The 20,250-nt window shown below is 36.9% G+C and overlaps 1 protein-coding gene across 4 annotated transcripts in view; it reads right to left on the bottom strand.

Moving 5' to 3' along the window:
- Positions 1–20,250, bottom strand: part of ZNF644 (zinc finger protein 644) — a 114,510-nt gene that overhangs the window by 34,104 nt on the left and 60,156 nt on the right. Inside the window, exon 2 of one of the 4 annotated variants that reach the window (XM_082834522.1) lies at positions 3,972–4,057. The exons of the other annotated variants lie outside the window; for them this stretch is intronic. Within the exon in view, the coding sequence (XP_082690648.1) occupies positions 3,972–4,006 (35 nt within the window). The 5' untranslated portion in view covers positions 4,007–4,057. The remainder of the gene's footprint in view (positions 1–3,971; positions 4,058–20,250) is intronic. 4 annotated transcript variants of the gene reach the window in all.

Here is a 20,250-nt window from a genome sequence, read left to right as displayed (position 1 = left end):
TATATGTTGTTTATAAAAAGGAAGATAAGGTGATGAAAAGATAAACTAGGCAAATGTTAATGAAAAGAAAACAGATGTCTCTACTACCAGGAAAGTCAAATGGAATTTAAGGCAAAAGCACTAGACCTGCTAGAAATGAATATTATATATTAATAAAGTACATGATCCACCAAGAAGATATATTATTCATGAGCTCCTATGCATACAACAAAGTACCTACAAAATATATAAATTATAAACTTACAAGTATTAGGAGAAACTGACAGACAGTCACAAAGGGAAGCTTTAAACACTTCTCCCCAAAAGTCAAAAGATCAAGGAGAATATTCTAGTTTTCCTCTTCCAAGATCATCTTTCTCTCACTTTATGAAAGAAAGATTCCCAAACACAAATCTGCAACTATCTCCATCTCCATCCGTTGTTCAGGCCAATAACCTTCGAGTAATCTTCCTTATTCTCTTTAATTCGCACTTCATATCCAAACCATCAGGAAATCCTATTGCCATCATCTTCAAATTACATCCAGAATTCAATTGCCTCTCACTACTGCTACACCCAGGTCCACTATTATCTCTCCCCTGTATTATTTCAAGGGCTTCCTAATCTGGTCTTAGTGCATCTACTCTTGCCCACCCACCATCTATTCTCAACACTGCAATCAGAGGTATCATTTTAAAACCTAAGACAGATCAAGTTCCTCAAAACCCTTCAATAGCTCCCTGTTTTTCCCTCAAAGAAAAAAACCCCAACATCCTTATAATACCCTGTAAAAGGTGCTATGAAGATCCTTCCCAGTAACTCTTTTTTTTCTCTTTGACCTCATTTCTTACTCCTCTCCCTAACTTGCTCACCCAGTTCCAGCTATGCTGGCTTTCTTACTATTCTTTGAACATTCTCTCCCACATTAAGGCCTTAGCACTGACAATTACTCAAGCTGGAATGCTCTATTTCCCAGGTACTCTCATGGCAAACTTCCTCATTTAATTTGCTTTTGCTCAACTATTTTCTCTTGAATAATGCCTGCCTGGACCACTTTGGTTAACATTACATACAAAACTCACTCACTTCCCTATTGCTGACATTCTTAAATACACTTACACTGGTTTACTCTTTTTCCTCCCGTAACATTTATCACCTTCTTAAATACTATGTAATATATTTACTAATTACAGTTATTGTTTGTGCATCATTCCCATAAAACTAAGTTTCAAGGGCACAGATCTTTGTCTTGTTAGCTGAATATTTCATGGATCTAGAAGGGTACCACCACCCAGAACCTTGATATTGTACATTGCTCTGATGTGTAAAAACTTCTGGGGAACCAAATAAAAGGTTTGAGAATACCAGATTTTCTTAGGGAGAATGCCATGGCAGCAAAGCAAACGATACAGAAAGGCCACATAGTCTCAATTCACTGAAAAACAACTCAAGGCAAGATTCCAGTGTCTGTTTCTCACTCTACCTTCTTCCTCTCCATACCTACTTTCCCTTCCCTCCCCAATCCCCAGTCTTAGAATAAAAATTCAGAAATGTGAAGGTTGCCAACAATGACACGTATGATACGTGAACTGAATTTAAAAAGGGAAGCTGTTCCTTGGTGGCGCAGTGGTTCAGAGTCCGCCTGCCGATGCAGGGGACACGGGTTTGTGCCCCGGTCCGGGAGGATCCCACATGCCGCAGAGCGGCTGAGCCCGTGAGCCATGGCCGCTGAGCCTGCGCATCCGGAGCCTGTGATCCGCAACAGGAGAGGCCATGGCAGACGTTTTCTGTAAGCTGAATTAATTAAATCTACAGTGCAAAGATTTTGAAGAAATTAGATTTAAAGCATGTATACAATATATAAGCATTGATAAATACTTTCACTTTGTGACAAAAATTACAAATGCAACTTAAAAATGCCACAGTTTGTCAAAATTCTTTTAGAGGACATTTCAAAGAAAAATTTTGAAGACCACCGATCAAATATATAGAGAACTCTACACAACAATAAACAGACATTTTTATTTCAAAACACGTATTTGTAAAACACAGATTTGTATAATCTGACTATATATTATAATGACCACAGAGAAATTTCCAACAGAGATGGAAGTCACATAGAGCACATTCTCTGGCCACCATGCAACAAAACTAAAAATTAGATACAACTAAGAGTTAATTAGTGAACTAGAAAAAGGTCAGAATAAAGTACCCAGAATGAAGCAATGAGAGATAAAAGGATGGAAAATGAAGACAGGAACCTGAAAAAGGATACAATGAAAAGATCTAGCACACATTTAATGGGAATCCTAGAAATAAAGGAGAGAGAAAATAGGGCAGAAGCAATGCTTGAAGAGATAATGGCTGAGAATCTTCTAAAACTGACAAGAGACATCAAGCTGTGGTTTGTGGAAGCACCAGGAACTCCAGAAAGAAAACTACACCTAGATACATCACAGTAAAACTGATGACAATGAAAGACAGTTAGAACATCTTAAAAGTAGACACAGAAAAAAAGAATAACTACACAAAGAGACAATAATTAGAGCGAGAAAGAAAAAAAGCAGCTCCTAATGTCCGAGAACTAATCTGATGCTTTCAGCTAAATCATATTGTTCTCCTGTTGAACATAAAAATATCTCACAGAATATTGACTTCAGACAAGGTAACTGTGTAACACAAACTACCAAATAGCGCCTTCCCTTGCTAAATGAGTTGATTAGCTACCTTCTTTGCCAACTATGTTTATCTCAGCTTCAGCCTGCCTTCCCTACAGATGAGATTTATTAAGAGGGCAATCTCAAGATGAATGAAAACAAAACACAACATACCAAAATTCATGGAATGTCGCAAAAGCAGTATTTGGAGGGAAATTTATAGCTGTAAATACCTACATTAAAAGAGAAGAAAGATCTCAAATCTATTACCTAACTTTATACCTTCAGGAACTGGAAAAAGAGCAAACTAAACCCAAGCCAGAAGAAGGAAGGAAATAATAAATATTAGAGCATAGATAAGAAAATATAAAAATAGAATCAAATAAAAAGTTAATTCTTTTAAAAGATCAAAAAAATTAACAAAGAAATTTACTAAGAAAAAAAGGAGAGAAGATGCAAATAACTAAAATCAGAAATGAAAATAGGGACATTACTACAGACTTTAGAGAAATTAAAAGGATTATAACAAAATGTTAGAACTGAATACTAACAAATTAAATAATTTAGATGAAATGGACAAATTCCTAGAAACACAAATTACCAAGCCTGACTCAAGAAGAAACAGAAAATCTGAACAGATTTATAATTAGGTAATGAGACTGAATCAGTAGTCAAAAACCTCCCAAAACCCCCCAAAAGGAAAAGTCCAAGACTAAATGCTTTCACTGGTAAATTCTACCATTTAGAGAATTAACATCAATCCTTCACAAGCTTTTCCAAAAACAGAAGAGGGACTACTTCCTAACACATTCTATGAGGCCAGCTTTACCCTAAAACCAAAGCCAGACAAAGATACCAAAAGAAAATGACAGACTGTTATGAAGAGACGCAGAAATCCTCAACAAAGCTACCAAGCTGAATCCAACAGCACATTAAAAGGATTATAATTATAATTGAGTGGGATTACTCCAGGAAAGCAAAGGTGGTTCAATATAAGAAAAGCAATGTATTATATTATAGAACAAAGGAATAAAACTACACAATCATCTCAATAGACGCAGAAAGACCATTTGACAAAATCCAACACTATTTCATGATTAAAAACACACAGCAAACTCGAATTAGAAGGGAATTTCCTTAACATGATAGAAGGTACCCATGAAAAACCCACAGCTAACATCATACTCATCAATGGTTAAAGACAAAGTCTTCCTCCCAAGACAAGGCTGCCTGCTTTTACCACTGCTATTCAACACTGTACTGGAAGTCCTAGGCACAGCACTTATGCAAGTAAAACAAGTAAAAGGCATCCAAATTGGAAAGAAGTAAAACTACCTATTTGCAGATGACATGATTCTATACACAGGCATGCCTTGGAGATACCGGGTGTTTGGTTCCAGACCACTGCAATAAAGGGAATACTGCAACAAAGAGAGACAAGACAAATTTTTTGGTTCCTCAGTGAATATAAAAGTTATGATTACACTACACAGTTGACCCTTGAACAACACGGGTTTGAACTGCACAGATCTACTTATAAGCGAATGTTTTTCAATAGTAAATACTACAGTGCTACTTAATTTGAGGTGGGTTGAATCCGTGGATCCGGAACCTTGGATACGGAGGGCCGACCATAAGTTATACTTGGATTTTCGACTGTGCAGATGATGGGGACCCCAGTCCCCTGGCTTTTCCAGAGTCTATTACAGTTGATTAAGTGTGCCATGACATTATGTCTAAAAAAAAACAACGCACATACCTTAATTAAAAATACTTTATTGCTAAAAAATGCTAACCATCATCCAAGCCTTCAGCAAGTTGTAATCTTTTTGCTGGTGGAGGGTCTTGCCTCAGTGTTGACGACTGCTGACTGATCAGAGTGGTGGCTGCTGAAGATTGGGGTGACTGTGACAATTTCTTAAAATAAGACAACAATGAAGATTGCTGCATCGATTGACTCTTTCTTTCATGAACAATTTCTCTGTAGCACGCAATGCTATTTGATAGTTTGAAATATTCCAAGAATTACCAAAATGTAACAGAGATATCAAGTGAGCAAATGTTGTTGGAAAACTGGTGCCAACAGACTTGTTCAACACATGGTTGCCACAAACCTTCAATTTGTAAAAAAATGGAGTATCTGCAACACAATAAAGTGAAGTGCAATAAAACGAGGTATGCCTGTATAGAAAAGCCCACAGATTCCACACAAAAAACTTACTAGAGCTAACATAATAAACAACTTCAGCAAACTTGCACGTATAAGATAAACAAACATAAATCAATCGTGTTTCTCTATGTCAGCAATGAATGATCCAAAAAGGAAATTAAGAAAATTCTATTTACAAAAGCATTCAAAATAAAATACCTAGGAATAAATGCAACCAAGAAGGTGAAAGACTTATACACTGAAAAATTACAAAACACTGCTGAAAGAAATTAAAGAAGGCCTAAATAAATGGAAAGGCATCCCATGTTCATGGATTAGAAAACAAGATATTGCTAAGATGACAATACTTCCCAAAGTGATCTACAGATTCAATGCAATCCCTATCAAAGTTCTAATGGTCTTTTTAAATAGAAACGGATAAGCTGATCCTAAAATTCATACGGAACTGTAAGGGGGCCTTAAGAGCAAAAACAACAATGAAAAAGAAATAAAGTAGGGGGACTCATAATAACTTTAAAATTTACTACAAAGCTATAGTAATCAGTGTGGTACTGGAATAAGGGTAGACATATAGACCAATGGAATAGATGTGAGAATCCAGAAATAAGTCCAAACATCTATGGCCAACTGATTTTTTTTTTTTTTTTATGCGGTACGCAGGCCTCTCACTGTTGTGGCCTCTCCCGTTGCGGAGCACAAGGTCCGGATGCGCAGGCTCAGCGGTCATGGCTCATGGGACCAGCCACTCCGCGGCATGTGGGATCTTCCCGTACCAGGGCACGAACCCGTGTCCCCTGCATTGGCAGGCGGACTCTCAACCACTGAGCCACCAGGGAAGCCCTGGCCAACTGATTTTTAAAAAGGTGCCAAGACCATTCGATGGGGAAAGAACAGTCTTTCAACAAATGGTGCTGGGAAAACTGAACAATCACATGTAAAAGAATGAAGCTGAACCCCTGCCTCATTTCATCTACAGAAATTAAATCAAAATGAACCAACAACATAAACATAAGAACTAAAACTGCTATTGCTCTTAGAATAAGGCTTAGGGATGGATCTTTATGATGTTGGATTTGACAATGAATTCTTAGAATTGACACCAAAAACATGATGAACAAATGAAAAAAATAGATAATTTGGACTTCACCAAAACTTCTGTGCAAAGGACATTATCAAGATATATTTGGTAAGGGTTTAATATCCAGAATATATAAACAGCTCAACAACAAAAAGAAAAAAAACCCAATTTTTAAAATAGGCAAAGGACTTAAATCGACATTTCTCAAATGAAGATCCACAAATGGCTAACAAGCCCATGAAAAGATGTTCACTATCTTGGTCATTAAGAAAACTCAAATGAAAACCACAATAAGGTACCACTTCACACCTATTAGAATAGCTTTAATTAAAAAAAAAAAAAAAAAAAAAACCCAGGAAAATAACAAGTGTTGATGAGAATGTGGAGAAATAGAGACCCCATACATTGCTGGTGAGAAACTGAAACAATGTACCCGCTGTAGAAAACCGTTGGGCGTTCTTAAAAAAGGTAACAAAGAATTACCACGTAACCCAGCTATTCAACTCCTAGATATATATCCAGGAGAAATGAAAACTTACGTACACACAGAAAATTGTACATGAATGTTTACAGCATCATTATTCATAATAGCCAAAAAAAGAAACGAAGTACATACTACAACTTGGATGAACCTTGAAAATATGCTAAGTGAAAGAAGTCAGACATAAAGAATCATTGTACGGTTCCTTTCATTTGAAATAGCAAGAATAGGTAAATCCATAGAGACAGAAAGTAAAGGGTACCAGGTGATAGTGGAAGGGGGGAATTGGAAATGATTACCTAACGTTTACAGGGTGTTGAAACACCTTTGAAATGAGAAAGGAAAGTATATTGTGAATATACTAAATACCACTGAATTGTACACTTAATATGATTAACTGCAATGTTATGTAAATTTCACCTCAATTTAAAAAAAAAAGATGGCAGTCAAATGTGCCCATGTTCTGACAACATCTAATTTAGAGCAAACTTCTACCTTGTTAGCTCCTCTCTAAAATTACCCAACCAAAGTCCAATCCTATAATAGGTTCTAATACCTTCTTAAAAAGACACCCCCAAATTCCCTATACTATGAAGAATCTTTCACTTCAACAAGTAAAAACCAAGTTCAACTATAGGTGTTCTTTGCTGGTCTTTTTGGTTGGAAGATGTTGACAGGAGTAGCACCTGATTTCTCAACAGAAACAACAGAAGCCAGAACACAAAGGGATAATAGCCTAATTAAAAGAAAATGATGGCCAAGCCGGCATTCTAACCAGTAAAAAACTGTCATTCAAAAGTGAAGGTGAGGGCTTCCCTGGTGGCGCAGTGGTTGAGAGTCGGCCTGCCAATGCAGGGGACACGGGTTCGTGCCCCGGTCCGGGAAGATCCCACATGCCGCGGAGCGGCTAGGCCCGTGAGCCATGGCCGCTGAGCCTGCGTGTCCAGAGCCTGTGCTCTGCAACGGGAGAGGCCACAACAGTGAGAAGCCCGCGTACCGCAAAAAAAAAAAAAAAAGGTGAAGGTGAAATACAGAACATGACCAGAAAACAAAAACTGAGAGGAATTTCTCAGCACAAATCTATACCAAAGTATATATTAAAGGGTATTCTTCAAAAAAGGGAAATGATTGAAGGTGGAGAACTCAAGATGCAGGCAGAAATAAGAAGCACTAAAAATGTTAACTTGGGTAAATCTAAAATACTGACATAAAATAATGATGATGTCTCATGGCGATTAAAATATATATGGAGGGGCTTTCCTCGTGGCGCAGTGGTTGAAAGTCCACCTGCCGATGCAGGGAACGCGGGTTCGTGCCGCGGTCCGGGAGGATCCCACATGCTGCGGAGCGTCTGGGCACGTGAGCCATGGCCGCTGAGCCTGCGTGTCCGGAGCCTGTGCTCCGCGGCAGGAGAGGCCGCGGCAGTGAGAGGCCCGCGTACCACACAAAAAAATAAATAATAAAAAATTAAAAAAAAACATATATATGGAGTTAAAAACAGGTGAGTATTATAGCAAATAAACCGAGCAAAGGGTGAGGGGGGTGATTAATGGAATTAAAGTGTTTTAGGTTCCTCACATTGTCTGGAAAGATATAAGGTAAATTAATTAGACTCTTACTGGTCAAGGATGCATGTTGCAATCTCTAGGGCAACAGCTCCCAAAAGTGTGATCTGTGAACCCCTGGGGGTCCCTGAAACCCTATCAGGGGATTCTCAAAATCACAACTGTTTTCATAATATTACTAATAAGACCTTATTTGCCTTTTTCACTCTCATTCTCTCACAGTGTACAACAGAGTTTTCCAGTCTATACGACTTGTGCTATCTCAATGGATTAAAGCAGAGCAGGTATGAGAATCCAGCTGTCTTCCATTAAACTAGACATAAAAGAGATTTGCAAAAATGTAACACTATTCTCACTAAATTTTGTTTTGGAAAGTATATTTTTCACAAAACTATATTATTTATGTTAACATTTAATAGGATATTCTTGTTCCCCAAAAGTATGTTATTTATGTAAATATTTAATAGGATATTCTTGCTCCCCAAAACCAGATTAAAAAAAGGTATTTTTAGAGTTTAAATGGATCTTGAGAATACAGAGTTTGAGACTCAGTGACCTAAATAAATGAAAGGATATGACATTCATGGATTGGAAGATTTAATAACATAAAGATGTCAACTCCTTCTCAATTCAATTTTTGTAAAACTGACAATGTGACAGTAAAAATTTATATGGAACTGCAAAGAGCCAAGAAGAACAAGGTAGGAAAACTTGCCTCATTGAACATGAAGACTTGTTATAATGCCATGTTAATTAAAACAGCATAGTTTTGGTGCAAGGGTAGATAAAGTAGACCAATGGAAAAAAATAGAGCTCAGAAACAGATTCATACATATATGGTCACTTGATTTATTACAAAGTTAATACTGCAGAGCAGCTGGGAAACAATCTTTTCAACAAATGATGTTGCATAAAATGTACATCCATTAAAAAAAAAAGGTGACCTCTATATATCATATAATATCTAGAATAAGTTCTAGGTAGAAGGTAAATCTAAATGCATCATAAACAACATACAAAGTAATATACAATAATCAATTCTAGATAGAAAGTAGAAAGCAAAATAATAAAGCCTCTAGGATAGTGTCTCTAAACCTCATCAGCACTAGTGAACCTTTGGGCTAAATTAACTTTTTTGTGCATTGTAGAATACTTAGCATTCTGTGCACTGCAGAATGTCTAGTAGCATCCCTAGCCAACCCACTAGATGCCAGGAGTACTCCACCCACCCAGTTGTGAAAACTAACAATGTCTCTGAACACTGCCAAATGTCCTACCCATGGGGTGGAAGGTGTGGGATGAGGGCAGGGTGAAGTGCCTCTAGTTGAGAACCACTAGAGGATACATAGTAGAAGGTAACATAAGAGAATATCTTCATTCATGTTCTTGGAGCAGAGAAAGACTTCTTAGACAGGACACAAGCAGCATTGACTATAAAGGAAAACAATGATAAATCAGACTACACTAAAATTAAGACCTTCCTTTCATCAAAAGATAACATTAAGAGGGTGAAAATCAAGACAAAATGGATATTTTTTTTAACATATGTAACTAACAGAAGATTTGTATCTAGCATATATAAAAACTCCTAAAAACAGAAGGAAAAGAACTGTTCTTTCCTACTGTTCCTTTCCAGTAGGAAAAAAAGGGCTCATCCATAAAATATGTAACTCCTATAAATCAGTAATATAGAAAGCTAAATAGTAATAATAGTAATAATAATACTAAATACTACTACTAATAAAATAGTAATATTTTATTAAATATTAAATAGTAATATTAAATAGTATTAATATTAAATAGTAATATTAAATAGTAATAATAATAAAAAAGAGGATATCCAAACGGCCAATAAATTCAAGAAAAAGTACTCAATTTCATTTGGAATCACGGAAATGTATCCTTCAGAAGGGCTAAAATTTAAGAGGCTATTAATACCAAGTGTTGGTGAGAATACAGAGCAATAGGAATCCTCATATTCTGTTGATGGGATAGGTACAATGACTCTGAAGACAATTCTTGCATTATCTTCTAAATTTGAACATACATACACCAATGACCCAGTTATTCTACTTCTGGTATATATCCCACATAAATGTTGCACATGTAGCCCATGAAACATTTACAGGAATGTTCATGACAGTATTACTCAGTCCAAATGTCCAACACTAAAAAGATAAATGGTGATAAAATAGTACAAGGGAGCTACAGTTATATTGGTAGCTGATAACATACATGAATCTCCCAAACATGACAGAGACAAAATGCTACTACTATATAATTCTATTTTTATAAAAGTCCAAAAACAGGTTTAAAAAAAAAGCTACCGTAGTCGTTACTCCAGGAAATGGGAAAGGGAGAATGCTTGGGAAAGGAAGCATAGGAGGCTTCTGGTTGCTGGCAGTATTCTATTTCTTGATTTATGGTGGTCATGGAGTGTTTACTTTGTGACGATTCACTCAGCTGTATACTTAGTACAGTTTCCTGTATGTATTATATTTCAATTTTGAAAAAGACATGGGTGGGGAATTCCTGGCGGTCCATTCCCTGGCGGTCCAGTGGTTAGGACCTGGCACTTTCACTTTGGGGGGGGCCAGGTTCGCTACCTGGTCGGGGAATTAAGCTCTGCAAGCCGCGTGGCACAGCCCGGAAAGAGAAAAAAAAAAAAAGAAAAAGACATGGGGCATTACCTTTTATATGCTGTATATGCAACCCAGAAAACAATAATTACACAAATACTTTAGCTTTATTGTATTATATATCAATTGTTTAGAAGTAAAAATCATGTCTGGGGACATCATAACTTTCCACATCTTACACTTCAAGATCCTTTGCCTAATTAAATAAAACAAATAAAATATATTAAAAATGACTGCCTGAGTTTTTAGTATGTTGCAGGAAGACATAATAAAATATACTTTAAATTTGTTTTCCTACATCTGTCATTTATTTTGATCACCTAAAAAAATCTAATATCTTAGTTTTATATAAGACAAAATAAAATACACATCTTAGAAAATATTAATATTAAAGGGAAGTTGAAGATGTTTGTTTCTAATATTAAAAATATATTTTTCTAAAATTTAGACACATAGAGGTTTAAGGCAGAATATAAATAATGCCTGGACTAAATAAAGGAGGTTTCTATCAAAAATCTGTATGCTTTCCCTCCCCATCAAACTAAGGCTTGGTTTGTTTTTATATTCCATATGACATTTTAATAAAATGCAGTTTTACAACACTAATTATTATTTTATTTACAAAATAAGAACCAAACATTTATAATATTAAGTTGCTTAATATCAAATAGATCCCCTCTGAATTTAGTCATTTAAGTGGAACGGCGTACAGTTAACGGCAGACAATCTGATTCATTTTTAAGCCAAGTAGTGCCACCAAGTGGTAACAAATTATTTTTCCAAAATACTATGCAGAAGCAATAGAAAAGGTTATAATGGAATACAATACTGGAATGGAAAAATCAATCTTAATAAAGTAATAAATTAAAGTAAATAAGATTGTGAAATATCTTGGTATAAAAGTTTAAAAACAAAACAAAATAGGTCAATCTTTTAAGAAAACAGTTGTATGTATTACTGAGATGGTCTTACAGTTTCAAAGTTAAATTTTTCATAGAAAGTAAGTAACTATGAATATAGTGCTGTAGACTTTACTTTTTGCTGCTCTTTTTAAAAAAATTTTTATTGGAGTATAGTTGATTTACAATGTTGTGTTAGTTTCAGGTGTACGTTGCTTGTTTTTTAATTCCATATTTTCTTAAAAGACTTAAGTTGCTCTAGAAATTAATAAAACACATACAGTAAAAGACCCGAAGGTTTCATAACAATCTGCTACCCTTGTAAGTGTTGGGAGAGAGTGAGGAGAGTCAGAATAGAGAAAAAAAGAAACTTTTGCTTTTCAGTTAATACCTGTATTAGTTTGCTAGCAGTCCTGTAACAAAGAACTACAGACTGGGTGACTTAAGGCTAGAACTCCAAAATTAAGGTTACAGTAGGACTGATCCCTTCTCAGGGTTGTGAGGAAAGGATCTATTTCAGGTCTCTCCTTGGCTCATACGTAGATCATCTTCCTATTTTGTTTCAAACTGTCTTCCCTCTATACCTGTCTCTGTGTCCAAATTTCCCCTTTTTATAAGGACACCAGTCATAACTGGATTAGGATCCACCCTAAGGACCTAACTGTAACTTGATTACCTCTGTAAAAGACCCTATCTCCAAATAAGGTACTACTCTTAGGTATTGGGGATTAGGACTTCAACATGTGAATTTGGGGTTTGTATAGGGGGTAGGAAATTGAAGCAGCAACACTACTCTTCTGTATTTGTGTATTTTTGATAAGACTATATTTTTATTTTAAAAGAAGACAGAAATAGCTCTTAAAAGTTGTTAAATGACAGAATATTTGTGATATTGTGACTTATAATAAGGAACATGTATTTGGTCTTCCCGTTTCTGGCACAGAGTTCCTAAAATCCTTCATTTCCTGTCAGGAGAGCTATAAAGGTGTCTTTTGTTATGTTAATGGAGACTTCTGGCAAGCACCTAAGAATGGGGACTGATTGCCAGAGGAGCCAACTGTGTGATTTTGTACTTTCAGCCCAACTCCCCTGACCTCCAGGTAAGGGAGAGGGGCTGAAGGTTGGATCAATCACCAATGGTGAATGATTTAATCAATCATGCCTATGTGATGCAGCCTCCATAAAAACCCAGAAGGATGAGGTACAGAGAGCTTCTGGGTTGGTGAACACATGGAGGTACTGGGAGAGGGGCTTACCTGAAGATGGCATAGAAGCTCTGAGCCCCTTTCCCACCTACTTACCCCTATGCATCTTTTCCATCTGGCTGTTCCTGAATTATATCCTTTTATAATAAAGTGGTAATCTAGTGAGCAAATGGATTTCCTGAAGGTCTGTGAGCCACCCTAGCAAATTAACTGAACCCAATGAGGGGGTCATGGGAAGCTCTGATTTAGAGCCAGTTGGCCAGAAGAACAGGTAAAAACCTGGACTTGAAACTGGCATCTGAAGTCCAAGGACAGGGTCGTGACAACCTCCAAACTGTAGCCAATTAGTCAGAAGCATAGGTGACAACCTGGGCTTGCAAATGGCATCGGAAGTGTGTGTGTGTGATTGGGCAGAGGGGGAGTGTAGTCTTCTGGACTAAACCCTTACTGTGGAATCTGATGCTGTCTCTGGGTAGATAGTGTCAGGACTGAGTTGAATAGTAGGACACCAACTGGTATCTGGAGAAATGCTTGGTGGTGTGGGGCAACCCCCCTCCCCACTCCAATCACTGGAATTAAGTCCAGAAGTTTAATAATACTATTTTAATTTCATGAACAATTACCAGCAAAAGAAATTACTAAATTTTAGTATAAAGCTATATATATAAAATATCAAAGTGATAAGTGTTATATAGTTCACATCCAACCCAACTATAATGCACTTAGTCCTAGACCTCATCTCCTAACACTCTCCCTCTTCTCACTGTACCTCAGCTACACTGGCCTCCTTGCTCTTCCTTGACCAGGCCCCACATACTCTGTACTTAGTACTTAGTGTTCTCTGCCAGGAATTCTTCCTCCAAATATATGTGATATGTGCAGATCTGTTCCTTCAGTTCCAGTTATCTCCTCCTCAGTTCTTCTTAGACCATCCTTAATAACATAGCACTCTCAGTCTCTCTTTATCTCCCCATCTGGTTTTACCTTTCTTACTAAAAGTAAGTACTAATACAGTACTTACTAATACCTGAAAGATGATATAGTTATTTGATTATCTGTTTTCTCTTCCCAACTACAAAGTAAGCTCTTTGAGGGCAGAGACTTATGTTTTGTTCACTGATACACCCCTGTTATCTAAAACAGTACCTGGAGTGACTACTTTTTTGTGTGTACTATCATAAGCAGAAAGAATTTTACAAAATTAATGCATCTGCGCTTTCTAAATGGATCTATTTGTTCCTTTCTAACCAATTCTTCACACATATCGGCAGAGTGATCTCTTCAAGTTCATTACTCCTCTGTGGAACACAACGTTTTCCTCTGTCTCAAGACAGAGGAAACCCCAAATCTTTTAACATAGCTGAAATGGCTTTGCTGGGCCCTGCCTACCTCTCTAGTCTTGTCACACACTTTCCTCCTAACAGTTCTCAGGGATTCAACTACATTGGCCCTCTCAAATTTCCCAGCATATTCCTTCTCATCACAGAGCCTCTGCAGATGGAGTTTCTTTGGTCTGGAATCCTCTGCTCTCCTCTCCCCAGCCCTCTATCACATAAATTCAGTTAACCATAGCTCATAATTTTCCTTCAGATCAAAGCTTAAACATCCCTTACTCTAGAAAGGTTTCCTCAAACACTCTGTCAAGTTCCTTTATCATATGCTTTTGAAGAACTGTTCCTTTCAGAGCACTAATATCTTTCAAATATTCAATTGATATTATCATTGTTTAATGTATCTCTCCCACTGAACTGAAGTTCGAAGAGAACATGCACCATGTCTTTTGTTATATACACTGTGTTTTTAAGCAACTAGAATGTGCTTGAATACTAATGAAGAGATACAGATAAAGTAGACTAACTATAAGTGAATAATAAAGCCTGCAATCAGTCAATTTTGGTAATTAAACAAAGCAAACTTTCTTTTTATTAACTTCAATTGTCTTATCTAGACATACTGCATGTTTCTGAGTACCTTTCCCTAGCCATCATTGTGTGCACAAAAGATAAAAGCTTATTTAATATTTCTACTAATTTCTATTAGTAATTCTACTATTTCTACTACATATGAATAATATAAATCTCTACAACATTAACTGTTCTATCATTCACTTTCAGGTGCCTAAACAGTAACTATCTCCAGATTGACTTGTATAAATTTGGCATATACTACAAACATTTACTGTTTCTTTATGACAATATCATAATGATAATTAAAATGGGTCAAAATGAATTTTTAAAACAAATTTGTATCATAAATGATATAAAACAAGGCTATAACTCTCTCCCAGATTTACGACTTTTGTTCTAAGTACTTTAATATACCTCTTAGATGACACAGATGCATACCTACTTGCCACAGCAAACTGAAAGTTACATATCTGACTTGATGCCTTACACCTTGTTATTACACTCTAAGAGAATGGTTTAAAATGGTTAGAAAAAAACAATTCCAAATAATTTCATTTAACTCTTTAATTCAGTTACATAGGAGAACACTTGAAACTTACTGTTATAGACTGAATTACGTCTCCACCCCACCTCCCCCCGCAAATCATATATTGAAGCCTTAAGCCCCAGTACCTCAGAATGTAGTCATATTGGAGACAAGCCCTTTAAAGAGGTAACTAAGTTAAACAGAGGTAACTAGGGTGGGCACTAATCCAGTCTGGCTGGTGTCTTTATAAAGAGAGATTAGGACATACAGAGAGACATCAAAAATGCATTGCACACAGAACAAAAAGGGAACCCTTAAAAAACTGTTTAAGTAACCCATCATAAGACAAGAAAAGAGTAACAACAACCAGAGAAAACATCAAAAATTACCTTAAATGTAAATAATCTAAATATATCAAAAGAAAGAAAATGACAGAGTAGATTAAAAAAAACACAACCTTACTATATACAGCTTACAAGAAACTTATTTCAAATTCAGTGACATAAGTAGGCTGAAAATAAAAGAATGGAAAAAGATATGCCATGCAAACACTAATATCTGGTAAAACAAACTTAAAAACAAAGAAAATTACTAGTGATCAACAGGGACATTAAATAATGATAAAATGATCAACCCACCAGGAAGACAATGATCCTAAATGTGTTATACCAAACAACACAACCTCAAAATACACTAAACAAAAACTGATAAAACTAAAAAGAAACAGACAAATCCACAATTGCTGCTGGAGACTTTAACACTCTTCTCTCAGCAACTGATTCAACTACTAAAGAAAATCAGCAAGAATATAAAAATATCTGAAAATGATCAACCAACAGGATCTAACTGAAATACTTAAAACATTCCAACTAGCAACAGAGAAATAGATATTTTATCCAAGTGCCTATGAAACATTTATGAAGATAGACAATACCCTCAGCAATAAAACAAACCTGAACAAATTTAAAAGAATGGTAATCAAACTAGAAACTGGTAATGAAAAAATAAAAGGAAAATCTCTATCAACTGAAAATTGAACAGCATACTTCTAAATAATCCATGGCTCAAAAATTCTCAAAGAAAATTTTAAAAACGAGAACTTAGGGCTTCCCTGGTGGCACAGTGGTTGAGGGTCTGCCTGCCGATGCAGGGGACACGGGTTCGTGCCGCGGTCCGGGAAGATCCCACATGCTGCAGAGCGGCTGGGCCCGTGAGCCATGGCCGCTGAGCCTGCGCGTCCGGAGCCTGTGCTCCACAACGAGAGAGGCCACAACAGTGAGAGGCCCGCGTACCGCAAAAACAAACAAACAAAACCGAGAACTTAATGAAAATGAAAATACAACTTATCAAAATATAAGAGATGCAGCTAAAGCAATGCTGACAGGGAAACTTAAATTTATACCATTAAATGTTACATTTGAAAAGAAAAAGAAGAGCAGAATAAATCCAAAGCAAGCAAAAAGAAGGAAATAATAACAGCAGAAATAAATGAAATTGAAAAACAGAAAAATCACTGAAACAAAAAGCTAGTTATATGAAAAAATCAATAAAATTAAAAATCTTCCAGCAAGAATGATAAAGATTAAAACAAAATTTGTCAATTTAATAATGAAACGAGCTATCACCATAGACCCTATAAACATTTTAAGGATAATAAGGGCATACTATGAACAACTTACAAACATAACTTTAACAATTTGATTAAATGGCCCAGGGAGAGGAACCAAAATGGCGGAGTAGAAGGACGTGCTCTCACTCTCTCTTGAGAGAACACCAGAATCACAACTAGCTGCTGGACAATCATCGACAGGAAGACACTGGAAATTACCAAAAAAGATACCCCACATCCAAAGACAAAGGAGAAGCCACAATGAGATAGTAGGACGGGCGCAATCACAGTAAAATTAAATAACATAACTGGTGGGTGGGTGACTCACAAACTGGAGAACACTTATACCACAGAAGTCCACCCACTGGAGTGAAGGTTCTGAGCTTCCCAACCTGGGAGTCTGGCAACGAGAGGAGGAATTCCTAGAGAATCAGACTTTGAAGCCTAGTGGGAATTGATAGCAGGACTTTGACAGGACTGGGGGAAACAGAGACTCCACTCTTGGAGGGCACACACAAAGTACTGTGTGCATCGGGACCCAGGGGAAGGAGCAGTGACCCTGGGGGAGACTGAACCAGACCTACCTGCTAGTGTTGGAGGGTCTTCTGCAGAGGCGGGGGGTGGCATTGTTTCACGGTGGGGACAAGGACACTGGCAGCAGAAGTTCTGGGAAATACTCCTTGGCGTGAGCCCTCCCAGAGTCTGTCATTAGCCCCACCAAAGGGCCCAGGTAGGCTCCAGTGTTGGGTTGCCTCAGACCAAACAACCAGCCAGAGAGACCAAACAACCAGTGGGAGAGAACCCAGCCACACCCATCAACAGTCAAGTGGATTAAAGTTTTACCGAGCTCTGCCCACCAGAGCAACAGTCAGCTCTACCCACCACCAGTCCCTCCCATCAAGCCTCTTAGACAGCCTCATCCACCAGATGGCAGAGAGCAGAAGCAAGAACTACAATCCTGCAGCCTTTGGAACAAAAACCACATTCACAGAAAGATAGACAAGATGAAAAGGCAGAGGGCTATGTACCACATGAAGGAACAAGATAAAACCCCAGAAAAACTAAATGAAGTGGAGACAGGCAACCTTCCAGGAAAAGAATTCAGAATAATGATAGTGAAGATGATCCAGGACCTCAGAAAAACAATGGAGGCAAAGATCGAGAAGATGCAAGAAATATTTAACAAAGACCTGGAAGAATTAAAGAACAAACAAACAGAGATGAACAATACAATAACTGAAATGAAAACTACACTAGAAGGAATCAATAGCAGAATAACTGAGACAGAAGAACGGATAAGTGACCTGGAAGACAGAATGGTGGAATTCACTGCTGCGGAACAGAACAAAGAAAAGAGAATGAAAAGAAATGAAGACAGCCTAAGAGACCTCTGGGACAACATTAAACGCAAAAACATTCGCATTATGGGGGTCCCAGAAGGAGAAGAGAGAGAGAAAGGACCAGAGAAAATATCTGAAGAGATCATAGTCGAAAACTTGCCTAACATGGGAAAGGAAATAGCCACCGAAGACTGGGAAGTGCAATGAGTCCCATAAAGGATAAACCCAAGGAGAAACATGCCAATACACACAGTAATCAAATTGACACAAATTAAAGACAAAGAAAAATTATTGAAAGCAAGGGAAAAACGACAAATAACATACAAGGGAACTCCCATAAGGTTAACATCTGATTTCTCAGCAGAAACTCTACAAGCCAGAAGGGAGTGGCATGATATACTTAAAGTGATGAAAGGGAAGAACCTACAACCAAGATTACTCTACCCAGTAAGGATCTCATTTAGATTTGATGAAGAAATTGAACACTTTACAGAGAAGCAAAGGCTAAGAGAATTCAGCACCACCAAACCAGCTCTACAACAAATGCGAAAGGAACTTCTCTAAGTGGGAAACACAAGAGAAGAAAAGGACCTACAAAAACAAACCCAAAACAATTAAGAAAATGGTCATAGGAACATACATATCGATAATTACCTTAAACGTGAATGCATTAAATACTCCAACAAAAACACACAGGCTTGCTGAATGGATACAAAAACAAGATCCATATATATGCTGTGTACAAGAGACCCACTTCAGACGTAGAGACACATACAGGCTGAAAGTGAGTGGATGGAAAAAGATATTCCATGCAAATGGAAATCAAAAGAAAGCTAGAGTAACTATACTCATATCAGATAAAATAGACTTTAAAATAAAGAATGTTACAAGAGACAAGGAAGGACACTACATAATGATCAAGGGATCAATCCAAGAAGAAGATATAACAATTATAAATATATATGCACCCAACATAGGAGCACCTCAATACATAAGGCAACTGCTAACAGCTATAAAAGAGGAAATCAACAGTAACACAAAAATAGTGGGGGACTTTAACATCTCACTTACACCAATGGACATATCATCCAAAATGAAAATAAATAAGAAAACAGAAGCTTTAAATGACACAACAGACCAGATAGACTTAATTGATATTTACAGGACATTCCATCCAAAAACTGCAGATTACACTTAAATCTCAAGAGCGCACGGAACATTCTCCAGGACAGATCACACCTTGGATCACAAATCAAGCCTCAGTAAACTTAAGAAAATTGAAATCATATCAAGCATCTTTTCTAACCACAACGCTATGAGTTCAGAAATGAATTACAGGGAAAGAAACGTAAAAAACAGCAACACATGGAGACTAAAAAATATGTTACTAAATAACCAAGAGATCACTGAAGAAATCAAAGAGGAAATCAAAAAATACCTAGAGACAAATGACAATGAAAACACGACAATCCAAAACCTATGGAATGCAGCAAAAGCAGTTCTAAGAGGGAAGTTATACAAGCCTACCTCAAGAAACAAGAAATATCTCAAGTAAACAATCTAACCTTACACCTACATGAACTAGAGAAAGAAGAACAAACAAAACCCAAAGGTAGCAGAAGGAAAGAAATCATAAAGAACAGTGCAGAAAAAAATGAAAAAGAAACAAAGTAATAGGAAAGATCAATAAAACTAAAAGCTGGTTCTTTGAGAAGATAAACAAAATTGATAAACCATTAGCCAGACTCATCAAGAAAAAGAGGGCGAGGACTCAAATCAATAAAATTAGAAATGAAAAAGGAGAAGTTACAACAGACACCGCAGAAATACAAAGCATCCTACGAGACTACTACAAGAAACTCTATGCCAATAAAATGGACAACCTGGAAGATATGGACAAATTCTTAGAAAGGTATAACCTTCCAAGACTGAACCAGGAAGAAACAGAAAATATGAACAGACCAAATCACAAGTAATGAAATTGAAACTGTAATTTAAAATCTTCCAACAAACAAAAGTCCAGGACCAGATGGCTTCAAAGGTGAATTCTATCAAACATTTAGAGAAGAGCTAACACCCAACCTTCTCAAACTCTTCCAAAAAACTGCAGAGAAAGGAACACTCCCAAACTCATTCTATGAGGTCACCATCACCCTAATACCAAAACCAGACAAAGATACTACAAAAAAAGAAAA

The sequence above is a fragment of the Leucopleurus acutus genome (assembly GCF_964270905.1).
Source record: "Leucopleurus acutus genome assembly, chromosome: 2".
NCBI lineage: Eukaryota > Metazoa > Chordata > Mammalia > Artiodactyla > Delphinidae > Leucopleurus > Leucopleurus acutus.
This window is presented reverse-complemented; position numbering and strand designations above follow the sequence as displayed.